Below are 16,143 nucleotides of genomic sequence, written 5' to 3' on the forward strand. Positions count from 1 at the left end.
CATGGATTTTTTTTGGGCTTGCCTGTAGAACAGCATGGCCTGCATCTCTTTTCAAACCACACGCCAAACAGCATAGCCCATCAATCCCTTCGCATCCAATGAAACGTGCATTATCGCAGGCCAGCACGCCAGGCACATACGGCGACAGCGGCGATGAAAGCCATGGTAGCTCGGTTGGCAGTCCGGCATCCAGCACAGCTGGCGACACAGTGATTCCCTTTGAGTCGTATGAGGATGTGCACTCCACTATGGTGTCGCTGAAGGGGCTACGCAGCGACCACGACGTGCGCAGAGTGGCACGGCGCGCTATGGTGTCATTGCGCACGATTGAACTACCGATCTCTGTCCGGCAGCTGGTTGTGCGGCTGGCGACCCAGCTGTGCACATGTCCGGCAACAAACTCTATAAAAATTCTGACGGGTTTGGTGGGCGCACTGGGCAGCAGCGAGCCAGCAGTGCGCTGCGAGATATACCAGGCGATGGCCCACCTGCACGAGCTGAAGAACATCTTCAAGTCAGAGCAGCTGCCCGAAAACATCCACGGCACGCTGAGTGGTGCGCTACTTGGCGACCTAAACCACACTCAGCATCACCTGCGGTGTGCGGTGCTGGCAGTCATTCCCATTGTCAGGCCGCATGGAATCGAGTCTGACAGCGCGGTGTTCGACACAGTTTGCCGATACTCAATGGACTCCCACCCAAAGGTGCGGCAGCAGGCGCTCAATGTAATCTTGCACCAGCACTTGGCTGGCGTCGAGCTGCCGGTGGAAATGTACGACGAGTGCGTGGTGGCAACCAAAGATGACTTTGAGCAGGTGCGGTTAGTGGCGGTGGAGCTGGTGTGGGCCATCAGCAGTGTCTATCCAGAGCACCCAGTGGTGATCCACAAGTACAAGGTCACAGAGACCATCAGGCTGCTGGACGACGCGTTCGTCAAGCTCTGCGATATGGTCAACGACAGCTCGACAGTGGTGCGGCAGCGCGCGTGCGCGATTCTGGGCCGGTTCAAGAATGTCGACATCAAATTCCTCTCGCAGACGTTCAGCAAGCAGGTGATGTCGCACCTCCGACGCTTCGTGCCGCGCGGGCCTCGTGGCCGCGGCCGTGGCCGTGGAAGCAAGGGACAGCCAGCAAAGTCGCATATCCCGACGCCCGAGGGCGACGCCGATGTGGAATCGGATGAGTTCAAGCTGCTGGACTCGGGAGCGGCAGGCGCCTTTGTCCATGGCCTTGAGGACGAGTTCCAGGAAGTCCGGGATGCTGCGATCGAGTCAATCACCGAGCTCAGCGGTGCGAGCGCAGAGTTTGCGGGGAAGGCGGTCGATTTCCTTGTCGACATGTTCAACGACAGCAGCGACCGGGTGCGCCAGTGTGCAATCCGCGCGCTTCTGGCTATTGGCACGCGCACGCCGCTGAGCCTCACTGAAGAGCAGATGCTGATTGCCGTGTCGGCCATGAAAGACGCTAGCGGCACGGTGCGGCACGGGATTTATGGTGTACTGGGCGTGTCGATTCTGGCCAAACCCGAGTGGATGGAGACGCTGATGGAGGCCTTCAAGGCTAACCTGGAGCGCTACCCTGACGACCAGATGCCCATCTACAAGGCGCTGCAGGCCCTAGGACGCCGCCACCCGACCATCATTACCAGCCATGAGGTCGTGCGCAATTTGCTGGGCATCAGCAGGGACTATTTGAATCGGGAGCCACGCCTCGACGATGTCTACTATGCAGGTGTAGTCATTCTGGTGATGAATGCGCCGCTGGAATCCCGACTAACGCTCCACAGGGTGCTGCCAGAGTTCGTCTATAGCCACCTGCCGTATTTGCGCGACAAGTATCCCGACTGCATGCCACACGATCTCATTGACTGTGTGCCCAACAAGTACCCGTTTGTTAAGCAGATGCTACAGAGGCCACAAAAGGTGGCCGGCATCAACCAGCTGGTGGCCGAGGACTTCAAGGCAGAGCTTGCAGCAGGCGTCGGTGGCCTGAAGAAGTGTCTGAGCGAGATAGCTGACCGCTCGCTGCAAGTAGATGTGTCTGCTGAGCTCGTTTCACACAGAATCAACGTGCTGGAAAAGTTCGCGGAGCAGGGCAAGTTGCCCGCGGTTGACGATCTGACAGTGGACTATGCGCGCATCGTCGTGGATGCGCTGCTGGCCAAGCCGTTGGCAGGCAGCCCCTTGCGACGTGCCGAATCGCTGAATCTGGCTGCGCAGATCATGCGGCAGGCATACAAGCTCGAATGTACTACGCTGGGACTGTCACCACAAAGCCGCCTGGCGCTGGTGTACCTGCGGTTGTTTGCCCATGCGGTCTGGCTAAGCTCGCTAGCAGCTGGAGGCTGCGCCAGACGCGTGGTTGAACTTGCTAGATCCGATTTTCTTCTCCGAGCACAGCGCACAGATGGATCTTTTGCAGCGAGATGGTCTTGCGGCTTCAGGACTCGCGCAGTTGCTGAGAGACCTCGAGACACAGGCGGGCGAGGGACGCAGCAGCAGCGCTAGTGAGGCAGATGTGGTGGACCTGCTGCCGCTAGCTGCCTTGACGGCATTCATCGAAGGGTTCAGGCCACTTGAGTTCATAGCCCACGGCCAGTGCCAGCGCACTGCTGCTCGGTTTGCCCAGCCAGCCTCCTGCGCGATGCACACTGGAGTTCAACCACATATTCCCAGTCAACCTGCCGTTCGGTGCTTCCTTCGAATGGCTAGCCCACCGCCAGCAGATCGTTGTCGTTGTGCGTCTGCCGACGCAACAGGCAGTAGTCCCATGTACCGCCATTGGAGGAGTTTGTGCCACAGTCGCAGTTGCATTGGCAGCTGGACTGGCAGGTTCCTGTACTGCTGCCGCTGGGCTCCGGCGAGGAGACGGCAGTCGAGTTGGCAATAGCTATGCGCTGCGCTGCCGACGTGCCTGTGTGGGATTCAATGGTTGTTCGCGGACAGGACGTGTCCCGCACGTTTGGGACAGACGAGTACTACAGACTGGCTGGCGACGATGCCGAGCAGTTTGTCAGTGTGGAAATCTCCGAGAAGCCGCTGCAGGTGGGCGTTAACCCGGTGCAGTTCAAGCCGCCGGCTACAGCGCAGACGCGGATCTGACATGGGCACAGGGAGGGTTGAGCATTCGGATTTTACTCCAAAAGATTTGCTAGAAAAATTGTCACTTTTTAAAAGCCTGTGCCTTCCGACTATGGACGGCCCACAAAGTCGGCGACCTTGTGATGGCTGCGGCCCAGGTTGTCCAGATCCTTGACCTTGTAGATGCGAACCATCCAGTTCTCCGACGTGAACGCCTCCTCAAAGTTGTCGACGGTGACCTCGGTTGGCAGCGGCTGGCGGCGCACGCGGTCCATGCCCTGGCCGCCCATGACGCTGCTGAAGCGGTAGTACGAGAGCTTGTGCATCAGCGAGCGCTTCATCGTCGGGCTGGCATCGTCGCCGATCGAGTACTGGCCGCGGCCTGTGAAGAACGCATTCTCCTCGACGTCGTCCGGGTACACGCCCTGGGCAATGCGGATCATCCACAGGAACTTGTTGATGTCGTCGCCCGAGTACCCGAGCATACCGCCAAACACAACCAGCACATAGTCGACGTCGTGGCGCCGGGCCAGCTCATACGCAGTGTCTTCGTCCGAGGCCAGGATCTTGCCGACGGTAGCGATATGCGTGTTGTTCCACGTGTTGTTGTCAACAAGGGTGGTTCTGTCCGCCATGCCCGCCAGCTGGTACCCGTAGTCCCACCATGACAGGACCTTGGCGTCGGGCTTGGTGTTTTGGCGCAGCCAGTAGTAGGCCTCACGGAAGTCATCGATGATGTGCTGCGAGCCGTCGGGCGACCGCGATGCCAGCACGACGGAAGGCGACGAATACGCGTTGGAGGTCACCCAGCTGCAGTGCCACTGGAACATGAACAGGAGGTACAGGAAGTTGGCCATCACCACGAGCTTCGGGAGCAGTGCGCTAGAACTTCTTCATTCCAACGCTCATCTCCAGGTGCGGTTGCTGGCTTGCTCGAGGGTGCCGGCTCACTTTTCGCTGGCTCCTCGGTCTTCTCGCTCTTCTTGCCCTTGCCCTTCTTTCCACTCTTGCTAACAGAGATCTGTTCAGCTGCAGGGACACCAGCGACAGCCTCAGTCTTGGCCACAGGCACCGCCTCAGCCTCGGATCCGGCCGCTTCGACATCCTTGACATTCAAGTAAGTCTCGAAACACATTGGCAATGGCAATGCCAGCCATCACGCACACGAATTGGCGTCAGAGTCAGGATCAGACGCACCATGACGCCGGCAAAGTACGCGGCGAAGATCGAGTAGAGAATCAGGAACACGTGGTTGTCGGTCAGCTCGCGGAAGCTGAAGAAAATACCGGCCGGCAGGAGCCAGATCAGGAAGTTCAGGTCAAAGAAGAAGTTGGGCCACGGAGTCGGCTGGTGCTCGGACACTGACGCGATGATCGGAATGTGGATCTTGGCATAGCCGGTATCCCACAGCGAGTAGAAGCGGCCGGTCCACTGGCGCAATCACGCCGCTCATGGTCAGCAGAACCAGGCCGCCAAGTCCAACCACAAACAGCGACACAACAGCGCCGCGCAGCAGAACCTGGAAGTGGTGCTGGGGCACCAAGGTGCGCGCAAAATGGGCGAACGCAACCAGCTGCAGGAGGCCAAATGTGCCCAGCGCCGCCATGTGCTCGCTGGTGCGCGTCGGCTGGAATCCGACGAACGGGATCTGCATGCTAGCTAGGGTGCCCAGCACGTAGAATGTCGAATACGACACATACAGTCGGTTGCTGTACCGGCCCATGGCCAGCAGCGCAAACACATGCAGCGGGATCAGGTTGATAATGAACACGTATCCGCCCCACGCCGACACCATGTAGAAATAGAACACAGCAGTCAGCGCTGCGTACAGCGCCGAGCCCAAGCCGCACCGACCGCAGCCACAGGAAGAAGGTGAACACGAGCAGGAAGATCGCAATCCCCTCGTTGTCGTACGAGCCAGCAACCGACCGCGAGATGTATCCAGGTGCCACGCCAATGAACGCTGCCGCCAGCAAACCAGCTGTTGCGTTCTTGACTTCCTTGCCCATATGGTACGTGGCAATGGCTGTAAACGCCGAGAACACGGGCGCCAGGAACACGCACACATTGCGGATATCCACAGGAATGTTCAGAAAGTGCAGCGCATTGTAGATCGTCGCCGATGTCACCATGATGCCAGGATACACTGTGCCGCCAACAACACGGCCCAGCGGGTACCAGGCCGTCTCATCGAACCAGTTCCAGAAGCTGTCGAATCCGTTGTTTACGAGGTACTTTGTCGTGCGGAAATTGAACCAAGGGTCGAACTCGTGGATGATGGACTCGAACCGAATTACCGAGTACAAGCGGCTGCCAATAGCAACCACTGAAATCAGGCCGAGAATAGCAATCCGCAACAGCGACAGCTGCTCGGCCGCCGCCAGTCCTAATACTTTTCGCGCCATTGCTTGAGAGAAACAGAAAATATCCCCAGAATAGAAAGCCTAGACGAGTGTTTGGAGAGACAACGTAGACTGACAGCAAAGGCTGGGTATGAAAACATGCCTATATGCGGGAGACCCAAGACCGTGGACCCGGTCCAATCAGCAACGCCTGCATCACATCCTGTGATTTCGATTACCGCTGAGGAGATTAAGGGGCTTTATGCCCAATGGCCGTATATACTCCATCCAGCTGTTAACGAACATATATCTGCTATCTCAACATCACACAAACCCGCTGCTATACACATACGTCGTATGCTGCCCCAGCTACCAGCAACATAGCTCATCCGGGGTGTGTTACGGTGGGGGCGAGCGAACAAGCTGAGCCCAAAAATTAGCGTGATTACGGCTACTGAAGCCTCTCGCTGAGTTATATCAGAAGAGGTATAGGAAATCGGTATTGGCTAAGGGTGAGGCTCTTTACTTTTATGAAAGCCTGTCACTCCTGGCCAGCTCTTTTTCAGCCATCTAAACAGTTGTCCCAGTAACATACACCATGGATGAGCAACCCCCAATGCGACATGTGCCACACATTCTCATCCCCTATGCTTGTATCCACATTGAAACAGCAAAGAGGGATGTGGTGAACTTGCTAAAAAAACACTCATTAAATGGACGCATACTAAATGAAGACTGGCTGTCTGGTGTCTACTGCACCCCCATGCATTCTGTATGGTACTAGTTCCCGCCAACAGGTTGGGCACGTATATTTATACAACTGGCTTATATATTTGAAGCGGCAACATTCCATATACGCAATGCATATGAGATGATGTATCGCTATCACTCGACTTGAGTATATGGCGGAGGAGGAGGGACGCTGTAATCTGTTTGCTGGTAGGGCTCATTCTGGAATTGAGGTACTGGCGCTGGTACTGGTGCCGGATGCCGGTGCCGGTGCTGGCCGTTTCTTTTCAGGCTGGTGTTTGTGCTTTTGCTTGTGATGGCGGTGATGGTTGCTCCTTAGCAACAGCAGCAGCAGCAGCAGCAGCAGCAGCCGAGTAACTGCCATTGGGATTCCCTCCCAAGAGCAAATTGTGCAATGGTACAGTGTTTTGCGGCTGCTGATTGGACACACAGGTACAAAGAAAACGGTCAGCCACGACCGTCTACTGATCGTATGAATTGCAGGGTTGTGGCAGCGGGGACATGCAAAAGCCTCCGACCCTAGCGAGCGCACACTGTTGTATGATCCGAACAGAATAAAAATCGGGATAAAATCGCACATGGTCTACCTATTTCTGGAGAGTAGAGATGGTTAGGACCAAAGCGGTCGCCAGAGTCGATTCCTTTGTAGCATTGGGCCAGTGCCCTACTACTTACTTTGGGTAAGGGTTTAGTAGCAGAGATTGTAAAACCGAAATGGCGGGTTGAAATTGATAGAGATGAAGTGAAACAAGAAGGGCTCGGCTTGGCCAGACTCGTAGCGAAATGTCTTGCTTTATGTATGCGTAAAATAGATGGCGGCTTCCAGCAGTGGCCAAGGTGTATGCGTTATATTCCGCTTGTTAAGCCAGACGCACCGTAAATAGAGCCCAGCTGAGTGGGACAAGATACGGAGATGTGCCAAGGTATTTTGTTTACAACAAAACCTCAGCCTGTGTGATCTTGGCAGTGCTGCGCAAAAACACGCGCTTATTTACTTCTTGTATCCAGTGGATTACCAGGTTTGTATTCGGTTGCGCTGAGGCTCGTTAAAATGCTCGGCAGCGTGTCGCTTGTTAACCCTTTGAAATAAATTTCGTCTAGCTCAATGTATACGAATATTCTATGCATGCGAAATGTTAACCCAGCAGTCGGTCTGTGGATGCGAGGGGCCGGTGAGTATGTACGCTGATCCAGGGATCTCAGCAGGCACCCCACCCTTGTCTGTTCGCTGAGGACCATACGGTGCGTTCTCTGGCAAAGCAAAATTGTACTTGCGTAGGATGTTGGCCAAGACTGTGTAGACCACAAGCCATCCCAGGTTCCTGCCGATACAGACACGCACGCCAGAACTGAATGTAAGCAGATCACGCAGTTTACCCTCGTCATCCTCACCCAGGAAGCGGTCAGGATTAAATGTGTTCGGGTTCTCCCAGGTCTTTGGGTTGCGGTGGCATGCAGCAATCGAGACACAGATTGTTGCTGTGCGAGGAATAGAATAGCCTTGAAAAGCGGCGCCTTCAACAGGAACGCTCCTGGGCAGCATTCCAGAAACAGACGGGTTCAGGCGCATCGACTCATGGATAACAGCTGTCAAGTACGGAAGCTTGGCCTTGGCTTCACCAAAAGAAATAGTGCGGGTCATGTCCGGGAAAGTAGACCATACTTCGTCAGTCACACGACGATGGATATCAGGGTAGTTGAGGAGATTGGCAATAGTCCACGACAACGTATTGCTCGTGGTATCTGGTGCCAGCAATCCAGCATCAGGTGCATCTCCGACATGAGCTGCTTGGTCGTCAGCTTCTCACCAGTGACAGGGTCAGTAGCATCAATGTACTTTTGCAGCACATCGACCCGTGGCGGGGCGCCATTGCCTTTCGATCAGACGCTTGCGTGTTGCTATCGCATCGCGCACAAGCTCCAAGAGGAACTGCTGCGACTGCTTCAGCCCTGGAAACAGCCAGGGAACCCTCTGGATTGCTGGAAGCAGTCCCGCGCAGTGTCTTGAGCTGGGCCATCTCACGCATCTTGTCTATGACCGATGTGTCGCCGGTTTGCAGGATATTAAAAGCTCTGACCGAACCCCAATGCGCCTATAATGTCGAACCCCATGCGGTGGAACGTGTAAAAGTAGTTGGCTCTGGCTTGGCCACCTTGCTGGCTGATCTCAGCGTCCCATGTCTTGATGAGAGAGTGAGCACCAGCGTCTAGCACAAGGTCCTCGACCGCACGCATCGTGTGCATAGCGAAATGCATCACCGAGCTGTCGGCGCCGCGTCTTGTTTAGCTCTGGGTCAATGGCAGAGAAAGACGTCGGCTCGTTAGTGCGGCCCCTGTGGTATGTAGGACCCTTCTGAAACGCGTGGGTGGCCAGAACGAGCCGGGTATCAGAGGTGTTTGATAGCGACACCATGTCATAGCCAATGCGCACGACCTCGCCGATACTTTGCATGCAATGCGCAGGTATACGTGTGGTACTGGCCGCGAAGCAGGTGGTACTTTAGCGGCAGGTTCGAGAGCTTGTTCAGGAACGGCCCTGGGATAGGGGAGAGCTGCGAAAAGAAGGCTCGTGAAATCAGGCGTCCAATGTACACAGCAACCGCTGCTGCTACTGCCGGCCCAAGTGAGCGCGAACTGAATAGCCGCCTGAAGGTCTCGGCCAGATCTGCAAGTAACATAGGGAATACCAGTTGAATGAGAGTGATGGCTGATATATCACCGCACAAGCAGCAAGATGTACATCCTGCGGCATGCATTGTTGGCTATAGTGGGACAGTGGGTCATGATAGTCTTCACATTAGCCCGCGCATTAGAACCATGGAGACGTACCTGTCTGTGTCAACTGCGGCTCCCGGTTGCCACTACTTTGCACAACCGAATGTGCGTGTCCTGTCAGCGGCTAAACACCAAGAGCTACCCTGCCGATTGGCTGGCCACACCGCTTTCAATCACGTGGATCGCTCCAAATTTGATACTGTCGTGGTTGGAAAATTTTTTAGCTTAGGGCCAAAAATGTGCGGGCCACAGCAGACCCGGCGAGCTACTTCGTTTCTCCTTGCCAAACCAAATTTCCACCGTATATATTTCTAAATTCACAAAGCTATCGAAAGGACATACGAAAAATGAAGGAGCAGGTGCTAGCACAGGCGCCGAAGCAAATGTAAGTAGGGCTAGCCGCGGCCGCACAGCCAGCTGCCACAACGCCGACCGGCCAGTTGTCACTAACCCTTTGACCTGCCCTGCTTTTTCCTCTGGCGTAGTCATTGCATTCAGTTTGGAGTTCCGAGCCCACACGATATTCGTCAGGCGGCGGAGGTGGTGATTAACCAGCGCGATCTCTACACGGCCGAGACTCGCAAGCCTGTCCCCAATGGCGTACTGGATCCGCGGCTGGGTGTGTCGAAACAAGAACGACATTTGCGAGACGTGCGGACAAAACATGTCGGACTGTGTCGGCCATTGGGGATTCATCGATCTGTGCGTGCCCTGTGTTCCACTTTGGCTACTTCAAGATGACGCAGACGATTCTGCAGGATATTTGCAAGACGTGCGCACGCGTGATGCTTGAGGAGTCGGATCGGCGCATGTTCTTGCGCAGGCTGAGGGCCCCTGGAATCGATGGGCTGCAAATGCGCCTGATCGTAAAGGCAGTCAATGACCGCTGCAAGAAGGTCACATATTGCCCACACTGTCTGGCAACCAATGGCGTGGTGAAGAAGGGTGGTCCGCTGAAGATTGTGCATGACAAGTACCGCCAGAAGCGCACGGCCGACGAGCAGGAGGACTACAGAAAGACGCTCGCGAATGCGGTAGATGCCGATCCGCAGCTGAAGCCGTTTGTGGAGAAAGCGCAGACCGAGGAGATGACTCCGCTGCGTGTGTACCAGCTGTTCAAGAACATTTCGGACGAGGACTGCGAGCTGATGGGAATGAACCCGGACAGCGGCCGTCCGGAGTTGTTCTTGTGGACCAGCGTGCCAGTTCCGCCAGTTTGCATTCGTCCGTCTGTCGCTCAGGACGGTGCCAGCAACGAAGACGATCTGACTGTCAAGTTGTCAGAGATCATCTTTACCAACGCGCTCATTGAGACTGGCATGAAGCAGGGCGCTGGCACGATCAACATCATGGAGCAATGGGACTACCTTGGCCTGGCCATCGCCATGTACATTAACAGCGATGTGCCCGGTGTGCCCATTTCGGTGGTGGGCAAACCAATCCGTGGCTTCACCCAGCGTTTGAAGGGTAAGCAAGGTCGTTTCCGTGGTAACTTGTCGGGAAAGCGAGTCGATTTCAGTGGTCGCACTGTCATTTCGCCTGATCCCAACATGCGCATCGACGAGGTTGCCGTGCCGCAGCGTGTGGCGAAGATCCTGACCTACCCGGAGCGCGTGACGCCGCACAACCTGAAGCGGCTCCAGAAAAACGTGCGCAACGGTCCCGATGTGCACCCTGGTGCCAACTTTGTCGTCTTTGGCTCCAGCGGCCAGAAGCGTATGCTTATTAGGTCGATCCGCGAGCAGACTGCCGACAATCTGCGTGTCGGCGACATCGTTGAGCGCCATCTGGTCAACGGCGATGTTGTGCTATTCAACCGCCAGCCGTCTCTGCATCGTCTGTCGATCATGGCTCACTCGGCGCGCGTGATGCCCTGGCGCACGTTCCGCTTCAACGAGTGTGTGTGCACTCCCTATAACGCCGATTTTGACGGAGATGAAATGAACCTGCATCTGCCGCAGACTGAAGAGGCACGTGTCGAGGCACGCGAACTGATGGGCGTTCGCAACAACCTGGTGACGCCGCGCAATGGTGAGCCCATCATTGGAGCCACTCAGGATTTCATTACCACCGCGTTCCTGATCACGCAGAAGGACCGCTTCTACGATCGGTCTCAGTTCACACAGATCGTCTCTTATTGCTTTGATGCCAACGTGTTCATCGACATTCCGCCACCGTGCATCATCAAGCCGCGTCGGCTCTGGTCGGGCAAGCAGGTCATCAACGTCCTGATGCGGCCCAACTACGCAACCAAGATGTTCATCAACTTGGAGACCAAGACCAAGATGTTCAAGCGCTCTGCCATCCCTGATCTCTGCCCCAATGACGGCTACATGATCATTCGTAACAGTCGAGCTTCTGTGCGGTTCGCTTGACAAGAGCGTTGTTGGTGACGGTAAGAAGAAGTCGATCTTCTTTGTTGCGCTGCGCGACTATCGGCACAGGAGGAAGCTGCAGCGATCATGAACCGCCTGGCCAAGCTGTCTGCGCGCTGGAGTTGCAACCAGGGCTTCTCGATCGGGTTGTCAGATGTAACTCCGGGCAAGATATTGAGAGACCGCAAGGACAAGTTGATCGCCGACGCGTACAGCACGTGTGACGGGTTCATTGATGAGAGCCGGCGCGGTGTTCTTGAGACCCTGCCAGGGTGCGATCAGGCGAAGACGCTCGAGGCCATCATCTCTGGAGAATTGAGTGGAGTTCGTGATAATGCCGGTAAGATCTGTATGGAGGAGCTTGGCCGCTTCAATGCTCCGCTGATCATGGCCCAGTGCGGGTCCAAGGGAAGCCCTGTCAACGTGTGCCAGATGGTTGCCTGTGTCGGCCAGCAGATTGTCAGCGGCACGCGTATTGCCGACGGATTCACTGACCGTACTCTGCCGCACTTTTTGAAGCGCTCGCGCACGCCCGAGGCGAAGGGATTCGTCGCCAGCAGCTTCTACACCGGCCTGTACCCGACTGAGTTCTTCTTCCATGCGGGATCCGGCCGTGAGGGTCTTGTCGACGCAGCTGTTAAGACCGCTGAGACAGGCTACATGCAGCGCCGTCTTGTCAAGGCGTTTGAGGACCTGCGCGTACAGTATGATTCATCTGTGCGCAACTCGTCGGGCACAGTGGTGCAGTTTGAGTACGGTGGCGATTCGCTTGATCCCTACCGCCTCGAGGGTGATGGTGTTCCTGTTCTCTTTGACCACAACTGGACGTTCATCAGAAACACCACCGAGGTATCGCCAGATGAAGAGCACCTGGCACCATTCCAGATCAAGCATATCGTCGACAAGGTCATCCTGGAGCCGCGGTTTGTTGACTGGACCAATTCGTACTGGCGAGACGAGATAAAGGAGTATGTTCACCAGTCGCTGGCGGGACGTCTTGGCGAGCTGCGTGCGGCATACAAGCTTAAGCCATACCACGACATCCCCGCTGAGCTGACCGGCGAGTCCGCTAAGCCCAAGGGCCGTGGGAAGAAGGCAGCGAAGGCAGCTGATTCCGTGGAGGCGAGCTTGGAAGACATACTTTCGTGGTCACTGGGTAAGGCTGATGCCAATGCACCGTCTGCGGCGCGCAGGATCGTCGACAACAAACTCGTTGTCACCCGCACATGCCTGGAAAAGTTCCTTGACCTGTGTATTACCAAGTACCAGAGATCGCGTGCCGATCCTGGCAGTGCGGTTGGAGCCGTTGGAGCGCAGAGTATTGGAGAACCGACCACGCAGATGACGCTAAAGGCGTTCCATTTCGCCGGTATTGCCAGCATGAACGTGTCGATGGGTGTGCCGCGCATCAAGGAGATTATCAACGCAGCCAAGAATATCTCGACGCCTATTGTCGAATGCAAGCTGATCAACGAAGAGAGCGAGTCGTCGGCGCGTATCGTCAAGGGTCGTATTGAGCGCACATTGCTAGGAGATATCACTCAGAGTATCGAGGAGGTGTATACGGCGACCAGCTGCTATCTTGGCGTCACAATCGATATGGATGTCATCAAGAAGCTGCAGTTGGAGATCGACCTGGCCGACATCTGCAATGCAATCGCAAGCGCGCCCAAGCTCAAGATTGGAAACAATGTGCACATGGAGCCAGCCCAACAAGCTCAGTGTGTATGTGTCGCCAAAGGACCAGAAACAGCTTGTTCTACCAGCTACAGGTCATGAGACGTGCCCTGCCCAACATCATTGTGCATGGTGTGCCCAGCGTGCATCGGGCAGTCATTATGAAGAAGGAAAAGGGCACCGGCGTAAAACTGTCTGCGGAAGGATACGGCCTGCTCGAGTCGATGAACACCGATGGTGTCGATGGACGATATACGCACAGCAACCACATCATGGACAACCTCAAGATCCTGGGTATTGAGGCGGCGCGCACCCAGATGATCAAGGAGCTGGCGGCTATTTTCACCACATACTCGATCGTCATTGACCAGCGCCATCTGATGCTCCTTGGGTGATCTAATGTGCTACAAGGGCGAGATTCTCGGCATTACCCGGTACGGTATCGCCAAGATGAATGACTCGGTCATGATGCTGGCGTCGTTTGAAAAGACAACCGACCACCTGTTCGACGCCGCTGTCTTTGGCAAGCGCGACATGGTGCACGGTGTGTCTGAGCGTATCATCATGGGCCAGCAAATGCCGATTGGCACTGGCATGTTCAAGCTGCTGATGGACTATGACCGCAACATCAAGCCGACCAAGCGCCCGCTGCTGTTTGACGACCCAAGCCCAAGGCACCGCATCGTCGATACCAGTAGCTATTGCTGCGTAAGGCTTTCTTTTCACACCATTCTCCCAGAGTTATAGATCGATTTAGCGATCTGCCACTAACATATCTAGCTGAGCGATTTTCTTAACCCTCTGCCAGATTAGAGCGGAAATGTGTATCTGCAAGAGTAGCCGGTGATTGTGTGCAAAGCACTGGGATCGCCCGCTGTCAATACTTTTTTCTGGCACAGGGATGCACATCCATGAGATGCAGCAGCTACCAGCTGACCTCAAGCATATCACACGTGTGGTGGGGAGGTATATGCTGCACACTATTTGCGCTAGTATTCCAAGTCCTTCCGCCAGCCCGCAGTAGCAGCGATATTCAGTGTGCCTCGGAGATTGCTAGGACGCACAGGCCCATCTGGTGGATCTAAACAAAAGCGGCCACGGATGCTTCCCCGGGGAACCGCCACAGCAGACGGCATCGCCTGCCTCACTCAGCGATGAATGTATCATAAGAAGTTTAGAGCAGGCGATAAATAGCAGACCACACATCGTTAGGCAGAATTATTTGCCGACCACGCCTGGACAAGGAGCTTAAAAAGAGAAAGCAGCTCTGGCACAGGGGTCCCCGCCTGAAATGCTATCGCTTCGCTGGTTCATTTTTCTTACAATTCCAGCTGCCAAGGACACGAGCCCACTTGCTCCTAAAACCTCACTAAAACCTCACTAAAACCAAATGTCTATCGACGTTGTCTACACAAGCGAGCCAAGCGCCGATTGCCTCTGTCCAGGAGAAGCTAATCGACGACAATATACCTGATGGTGCAGCCGAAGAAGACAACCCGTCACGTCTCCAGTCATGGATAGTATTGATCGCTGGGTTCATCGTCCACATGTTCTCATTTGGTGTTGTGGGCAGCTACGGCGTCTACCAGGTCGAATACCTTGTGAACGAGTTCCCGAATACCCCTGCAACGACCATTGCTTGGATCGGCACTCTAATGTTCTTTGGAATCGCGTTCTTTGGACTGTTCGCCGGTCTAGTGTGCGAGAAATTCGACCCACGGTACGCTTGTATGTGCGGTGTACTGGTTGTTGGTGGATCGATGGTTGCTGCCTCCTTCTGCAAGACACCACTGGCATTGCTGCTGACGCAGGGGATTTTGTTTGGTGTTGGGGCTGGATTCATTGACGTTATCTCAATCATTGTTCCGACGCAGTGGTTCCCGAAACACCGTGCGCTAGCGGTTGGCATCGTTTTAGCAGGAAGTGGCGTGGGTGGCATCTGGATATCCGCTGCTAGCAAGGCGTGGTTTGCGAGTGTCGGTCGCCCTTGGGCCATGCGCATCACCGGATTCATCATGCTTGGCTTGGGGCTGCCATGTAGCTGGCTATTGAAGCCGCGGACTAAAATCGTGCGTGAAGGCAAATTCCTCGATTTTTCTCTGCTGTTCGATGTGCGCTACGCACTGCTGTTCGTTGGAAGCCTGCTGTCAATGGCCAGCTTTTTCTCACCGTTTTACTATATGCCATCGTACAGCGTGGTTGTCCTCGGCATGAATGAGAATTTCAGCACGAAGCTGCAGATGGTTCTGAATCTGACGTCGCTTGTCTCGCGTCTATTCATTGACCAGATCACATGTCGCATCGGCGCGCTAAACACATTGTTACTTTCAACGTTGGCAGGGACTGTCGGAATAGCCATTTTCTGGCTGCCATTCAAGAATAGTGCAATGCTGATGGTCCTCTGCTGTTATCTATGGGCTGGCCTGGGGATTTATTCCTACGCTGCATCCAGTGGTGGCTGCTGACTTGTTTGGCGGGGAGCGTCTAGGCACAACGCTAGGTGTCATATACTTTGGATACTCTGTAGCGACACTCATTACATCGCCTGTCAATGGTGTATTGCTGGACAATATTGGACACAAGACCGACTACTCGAGCCTGATCATCTACTGTTCAGTGCAGTTGGTGGTTGCGACAGTGGCTCTAGTCGTACTGCGACTGCTTGTTTCCCGTAAATTTATTCATGTGTGTTGACATGGCCTGGCATTCAAATGAAGATTAGTACATGTCCTGCAATTTAATATGAAACACTAGTAAATGTAAGAAATTAAGAGATCATATTCAATTTGCACCAAAGCCAGATATGTGGCATATACATTGCGTATGAAGTCGACATGGGGGTGCATAAACATATTGCCTAAACAATACCAAAAAGCGCATCACATGGGCAGCGACGCTGAATATTCAAACATAAATATGTCCCCATCAGTAAACCATGCGTTCTATTCATCTCCGAGTCCTCGGCGAATTTGCACTTTTCACGGCCATATGGCGGTAACAGTATTGGCTCGAATGGTTTAGCTTACCGCGTGAAGCACGTATATGCATATTCAATCAACCACACAAATGAGTTCCAGAGTCAGTTCTGATAGGCAATGCGGTTGCAAAAACAAAAATTGACCCAGGGACACGTTTCACACCGCC

General features: G+C 54.8%; 6 protein-coding genes across 6 annotated transcripts; 3 read left to right on the forward strand and 3 right to left on the reverse strand.

Annotated features, from left to right (window-relative positions):
* Positions 1–463: 463 nt before the first annotated feature.
* On the forward strand, positions 464–1,853 carry DL89DRAFT_249120 (ARM repeat-containing protein; the record flags this gene model as incomplete). Its single annotated transcript, XM_040885157.1, has 1 exon — positions 464–1,853. A coding segment is annotated over exon 1 (1,374 nt), but the record flags the coding sequence as incomplete, so codon positions are not given.
* A 1,253-nt stretch (positions 1,854–3,106) lies between these two features.
* On the reverse strand, positions 3,107–5,550 carry DL89DRAFT_269867 (STT3 subunit of Oligosaccharyl transferase). The gene is made up of 5 exons (XM_040888461.1): positions 5,010–5,550; positions 4,546–4,981; positions 4,245–4,511; positions 3,970–4,203; positions 3,107–3,946 (listed from the first exon to the last, which is right to left on the reverse strand). The coding sequence occupies exons 1-5, from the start codon at positions 5,483–5,485 to the stop codon at positions 3,191–3,193; spliced, it is 2,169 nt and encodes a 722-aa protein (XP_040740779.1). The 5' UTR covers positions 5,486–5,550; the 3' UTR covers positions 3,107–3,190.
* A 660-nt stretch (positions 5,551–6,210) lies between these two features.
* On the reverse strand, positions 6,211–6,886 carry DL89DRAFT_60525 (uncharacterized protein). The gene is made up of 2 exons (XM_040891860.1): positions 6,848–6,886; positions 6,211–6,755 (listed from the first exon to the last, which is right to left on the reverse strand). The coding sequence occupies exon 2, from the start codon at positions 6,750–6,752 to the stop codon at positions 6,369–6,371; it is 384 nt and encodes a 127-aa protein (XP_040740780.1). The 5' UTR covers positions 6,753–6,755; positions 6,848–6,886; the 3' UTR covers positions 6,211–6,368.
* Positions 6,887–7,192: 306 nt separating this feature from the next.
* Positions 7,193–8,991, reverse strand: DL89DRAFT_269870 (cytochrome P450; the record flags this gene model as incomplete). The annotated part of the gene is made up of 7 exons (XM_040888462.1): positions 7,193–7,915; positions 8,027–8,152; positions 8,196–8,245; positions 8,280–8,379; positions 8,432–8,616; positions 8,642–8,837; positions 8,979–8,991. 7 exons carry the CDS (start codon positions 8,989–8,991, stop codon positions 7,293–7,295), a joined length of 1,293 nt encoding a protein of 430 aa, XP_040740781.1. The 3' UTR covers positions 7,193–7,292.
* A 245-nt stretch (positions 8,992–9,236) lies between these two features.
* Positions 9,237–13,711, forward strand: DL89DRAFT_279077 (DNA-directed RNA polymerase III largest subunit; the record flags this gene model as incomplete). The annotated part of the gene is given in 9 exon segments (XM_040889546.1): positions 9,237–9,332; positions 9,433–9,568; positions 9,597–9,653; positions 9,685–11,307; positions 11,327–11,365; positions 11,392–13,014; positions 13,095–13,358; positions 13,411–13,595; positions 13,633–13,711. 9 exon segments carry the CDS (start codon positions 9,295–9,297, stop codon positions 13,709–13,711), a joined length of 4,044 nt encoding a protein of 1,347 aa, XP_040740782.1. The 5' UTR covers positions 9,237–9,294.
* A 595-nt stretch (positions 13,712–14,306) lies between these two features.
* On the forward strand, positions 14,307–15,770 carry DL89DRAFT_269872 (MFS general substrate transporter). The gene is made up of 8 exons (XM_040888463.1): positions 14,307–14,404; positions 14,445–14,548; positions 14,573–14,762; positions 14,784–14,889; positions 14,917–14,927; positions 14,961–15,197; positions 15,219–15,381; positions 15,452–15,770. Exons 1-8 carry the CDS (start codon positions 14,390–14,392, stop codon positions 15,691–15,693), a joined length of 1,068 nt encoding a protein of 355 aa, XP_040740783.1. The 5' UTR covers positions 14,307–14,389; the 3' UTR covers positions 15,694–15,770.
* Positions 15,771–16,143: the final 373 nt, after the last annotated feature.

The sequence above is a fragment of the Linderina pennispora genome (genome assembly GCF_002104995.1).
Source record: "Linderina pennispora strain ATCC 12442 chromosome Unknown DL89scaffold_14, whole genome shotgun sequence".
NCBI lineage: Eukaryota > Fungi > Kickxellomycota > Kickxellomycetes > Kickxellales > Kickxellaceae > Linderina > Linderina pennispora.

Excerpts from the sequence above, each read along its gene's own strand:
- DL89DRAFT_60525 (XM_040891860.1), bottom strand. The coding sequence starts at position 6,752 with ATGTGCGATTTTATCCCGATTTTTATTCTGTTCGGATCATACAACAGT.
- DL89DRAFT_269867 (XM_040888461.1), bottom strand. The coding sequence starts at position 5,485 with ATGGCGCGAAAAGTATTAGGACTGGCGGCGGCCGAGCAGCTGTCGCTG. Across the intron at positions 4,512-4,545 it reads TGGTTGGACTTGGCGGCCTG|TGGACCGGCCGCTTCTACTC; the intron begins GTTCTGCTGACC and ends TGATTGCGCCAG. Across the intron at positions 4,204-4,244 it reads TGACTCTGACGCCAATTCGT|ACTTACTTGAATGTCAAGGA; the intron begins GTGCGTGATGGC and ends ATGTGTTTCGAG.
- DL89DRAFT_269872 (XM_040888463.1), top strand. Across the intron at positions 14,549-14,572 it reads GCTGGGTTCATCGTCCACAT|CTACGGCGTCTACCAGGTCG; the intron begins GTTCTCATTTGG and ends TGTTGTGGGCAG. Across the intron at positions 15,382-15,451 it reads CTGGCTGCCATTCAAGAATA|TGGTGGCTGCTGACTTGTTT; the intron begins GTGCAATGCTGA and ends CGCTGCATCCAG.